Raw genomic sequence first — 4,252 nt, 5'->3', positions numbered from 1 at the left:
CGGCGCCCCGGCGGCAGCGCGCTGCGAGCTGCGGGAGCTGGYTGCAGGCTGCCGGAGGTCGTGCCTCGGCCGTGCTTCGCGGTGTCGGGAGGGCATCACGCTGCCTTCTGCTGTCGTAATCGTCCTGTCGCGGCACTGCTTTCTGCTGCTGTTCCACAGTTTGGCTGCCGAGTGCTGCCGCCACGGGTAGCAAAGCACAAAAGTGTCCGCTGGTGATCTTGAAATAATGAATTACCTCAGTAAATCCTAGCGTTTTTCTTGAGATAGGATAATGTGTTGGCATTTTGTTCCTCTTCAAATAAGTATATGTATCTTCTTGTTCTTAGTGAAAAGTGAACCCTGATGGCCTCTGYGCCTGCTTCTCAGCCTTCTCCTAAAAAAACAGTAGCTTCTCAGGTGCCCTTTGCTGATCTGTGCTGTACTCTGGAGCAGATGCAGACATGTAAATCTCGGCCAGAGAAAACCAGGTATTTCAAGGATTTTCTGGATTCCTGGAGGAGGTTCCATGATGCTCTTCATCAAAATGAGAAAGATGTTACAGATTCTTTTTACCCAGCAATGAGACTTATTCTTCCGCAGTTGGAAAGAGAAAGGATGGCATACGGAATTAAAGAAACTATGCTTGCAAAATTATATATTGAACTGCTTAATCTACCAAAAGATGGAAAAGATGCTGCAAAGCTTTTGAATTACAGAACACCTGCTGGCTCACGTGGAGATGCTGGAGATTTTGCAATGATTGCATACTTTGTATTAAAACCTAGGTGCCCCAAAAAAGGCAGACTGACAATAGAACAGGTCAATSAACTCTTAGATGCAATAGCTAATAATAATGCTGCCAAAAACAAGGGTCTATTAAAGAAAAGTCTCCTTCAGTTAATTACTCAGAGCTCAGCACTTGAACAAAAATGGCTTATCCGGATGATTATAAAGGATCTAAAACTTGGTGTTAGTCAACAAACTATATTTTCCATTTTTCACCCTGATGCAACTGAATTACACAATGTCACAACTGATCTGGAAAAAGTCTGTAGACAACTACATGATCCCACTGTCTCACTTAGTGATGTTTCTATCATGTTATTTTCTGCCTTTAAACCAATGCTTGCTGCTATTGCTGATGTCCACCAAATTGAGAAACAAATGAATAATCAGATATTCTACATAGAAACTAAATTGGATGGTGAGCGTATGCAGATGCACAAAGATGGAGATGTATATAAGTATTTTTCTCGAAATGGGTTTGACTATACTCAGCAGTTTGGTGCTTCACCTCTTGAAGGTTCATTAACTCCATTTATTCATAAAGTATTTAAAAGCAATGTGCAAAATTGCATTCTTGATGGTGAAATGATGGCTTACAATCCTGAGACACAAACATTCATGCAAAAAGGAAACAAATTTGACATAAAAAGAATGGTGGAGGAATCTGATCTGCAAACCTGCTACTGTGTATTTGATGTATTAATGGTTAACAATCAAAAGTTAGGCCATGAAAAACTAAGCAAAAGATACGAGATCTTAAGTGATGTATTTACCCCAGTAACAGGGAGAATACATACTGTACATAAAACAAGTGCCAGAACTAGAAAAGAAGTAATTGATGCTTTAAATGAAGCAATAGATAATAGAGAGGAGGGAATTATGGTGAAAGATCCCATGTCATCTTACAAGCCTGACAAACGTGGGGAAGGGTGGTTAAAAATCAAGCCAGAATATGTGAGTGGGTTGATGGATGAACTAGACCTTTTGATTGTTGGTGGTTACTGGGGAAAGGGCTCACGTGGTGGAATGATGTCTCATTTTTTGTGCGCTATTGCAGAGACTCCACGTCCAAATGAAAAACCTAGTATTTTCCATTCTATTTGTCGTGTTGGTTCTGGTTATACTATGAAGGAATTGTATGATCTGGGTTTGAAACTGGCTAAACACTGGAAGCCCTACCTTAGGAAGGACCCTCCATGCAACATTTTGTGTGGAACTGAAAAACCTGAAGTGTACATTGAACCTTGTAACTCTGTAATAGTTCAGATTAAGGCAGCTGAAATTGTTAACAGCGATATGTATAAAACTGACTGTACTTTGAGATTCCCCCGAATTGAGAGAATAAGAGAGGACAAGGARTGGTATGAATGCATGACTTCAGACATGTTAGAACATCTCAGAAGCAAAGCAGAAGGGAAGCTGGCCTCTAAACACCTTCATATAGATGATGATGAAGAACCACAAGAGAAAAAAAAGAAAACTGTACCAAAGGTGAGGAAGATAATTGGAATTGCTGAGCAGTTTAAAGCCCCTGATCTTTCTAATATAAACAAGGTTTCAAATGTATTTGAAGATGTTGAATTTTGTGTTATGACAGGAACAGSAAGATATTCAAAATCTGAATTAGAAAGCAGAATAGCTGAATGTGGTGGCAGTGTGGTCCAGAACCCTGGACCAGACACTTACTGTGTCATTGTAGGAACTGAGAATGTCAGAGTGAAAAACATCATTGCTTCCAACAAGTACGATGTAGTGAAGGCAGAGTGGCTCCTCCAGTGTTTTCAAACCAAAATGCTTGTACCTTGGCAGCCTGCCTTTATGATTCACATGTGTCCTGACACAAAAGAACATTTTGCTCGTGAGTATGATTGTTATGGAGACAGCTATACAACAGATGCAGATGTTGCACAACTAAAAGAAGTGTTCTCAAGAATGAAAGATAATAAGATGATGTCTTTGGATGTGATTGCTGAATTAGAAGAACGTTATTCATGGAACAGCTGCCAACTCAGTATGTTCAGAGGAAACACTATTTATGTGGACTGTTATGCTGTTGTTAATGATCCCAGAACAAAGATCCATGGAACAAGACTATCAATTAGAGCTTTGGAGCTCAGATTTTATGGTGCAAAAGTAGTCCCTCACCTAGAAGAAGGTGTGTCCCATGTTGTTATAGGAGAAGATCACTCCCGGGTAAAAGAAATGAAAGCACTGAGACGAACGTTTGGTAAAAAATTTAAAATTGTATCTGAGCTTTGGATAACTGAGTCGGTAGAGGRAGGAGTCCTAAAGAATGAAAATCACTACTTAATTTAAATTAGCTTTTAAGCTAGAAGCAAAACCCAATCTTATTCACATGATTAGACTGGGAAATTATGGAGTTGTGATGAGTTTTCTGAATCTTTTGATGTCTATTTAAATTTGAAAAGAATAACACTGTATTGTTGAAAATAGAGGAAGGCTGTTATTTGCACTGTTGCAGAAATAAGAGGACGCTATTCTATGTTGGGAGGCAGCCGGGGGGGGGGAGGGGTGGGACAAGAATAAGATAACCTAAGCCTTTTACTTCACAAACAAGTCTAGGAAGAGATGTATTCCTTCAGGTAAGAGAATTCCTAGCCGTTAATAATGTCTGCTTCCATTGGTCAAAATGGAGTCAATTAATTACCATTTTAAGGAAATTCTAATATTTAACATTCTGCTTATTTATAACTTTGTAATCACATTCATGTTGTAAAACTTGTTGTAGAAATAGTTGTTCTCTGTGTACTCTATATGCCACAGGATTTCCTAATTTATAAACCTCTGTACTGTTTTAATTTGTTTTCATTGTTTTTAGTGTTGAGCCTCCACACAGTCCASGTAGCATTTTGGTTTCAGGATATTGCCTTAATCTGATGTTTTTTTGTATAAAAACCATTCTAAAATGGAACCTAAACTTCTGTTTGAAGTATTAATGAATTAATAACTACCTATATAGCTGTGAAATGCAAATTAGCTACTTTAAAACTGTAATGACTTCCTCTCTCCGTTAAAGTCAAACCATCAGTGCGACAAACCTAAASTTTTTGCATTTAATTTTCAGTTTATTTTTCTAAAAACGTTTTATRAGCTATTTCAGTAATGTGTAAGATTAATTTCCAAACACTGTTCAGTTTTTAAAGAATACTAAATAAAATGTATTTTTAAAGTCTACCTAGTATGTTGTTTTAGTGAGAGTAACTCTTTGAAAAACATGAAACACACATTCTAATTTTACTCTATGAAATAATCTATGCAGTAACTTTGAGGGGAGGAATATTCAGGCATGAGTTCTTGTTAAAGAAGTCAATGCAGGTGTTGAACAGAACTGCTTCTGGGCTCATCAAATAGAACTAGATTTGGCTGACCTGTTTGTTCAGTGTTTTTTGTGGTAGTGTTTGCATAAAAATTACTTTTAAAAGGATTAGGAAATACTGTATGAAAGGCTGAATGGAAGAACATTTAT

The 4,252-nt window shown here is 37.9% G+C and overlaps 1 protein-coding gene across 1 annotated transcript in view; it reads left to right on the top strand.

Annotated features, from left to right (window-relative positions):
- LIG4 (DNA ligase 4) overlaps positions 1-3,922 on the top strand; it is a 4,337-nt gene extending 415 nt beyond the window's left edge. The window contains exon 2 of the mRNA XM_085318120.1: positions 327-3,922. Coding sequence (XP_085174246.1) covers positions 343-3,081 — 2,739 coding nt within the window. The 5' untranslated portion in view covers positions 327-342 and the 3' untranslated portion in view covers positions 3,082-3,922. The remainder of the gene's footprint in view (positions 1-326) is intronic.
- The last annotated feature ends 330 nt before the right edge of the window (positions 3,923-4,252 follow it).

The sequence above is a fragment of the Rhea americana genome, unplaced genomic scaffold (genome assembly GCF_003343005.1).
Source record: "Rhea americana isolate MKP2758 unplaced genomic scaffold, rheAme1 scaffold_52, whole genome shotgun sequence".
Lineage (NCBI taxonomy): Eukaryota > Metazoa > Chordata > Aves > Rheiformes > Rheidae > Rhea > Rhea americana.
Note: the sequence above shows the minus strand (reverse complement) of the source record. Positions and strands in the feature narration are given on the sequence as shown.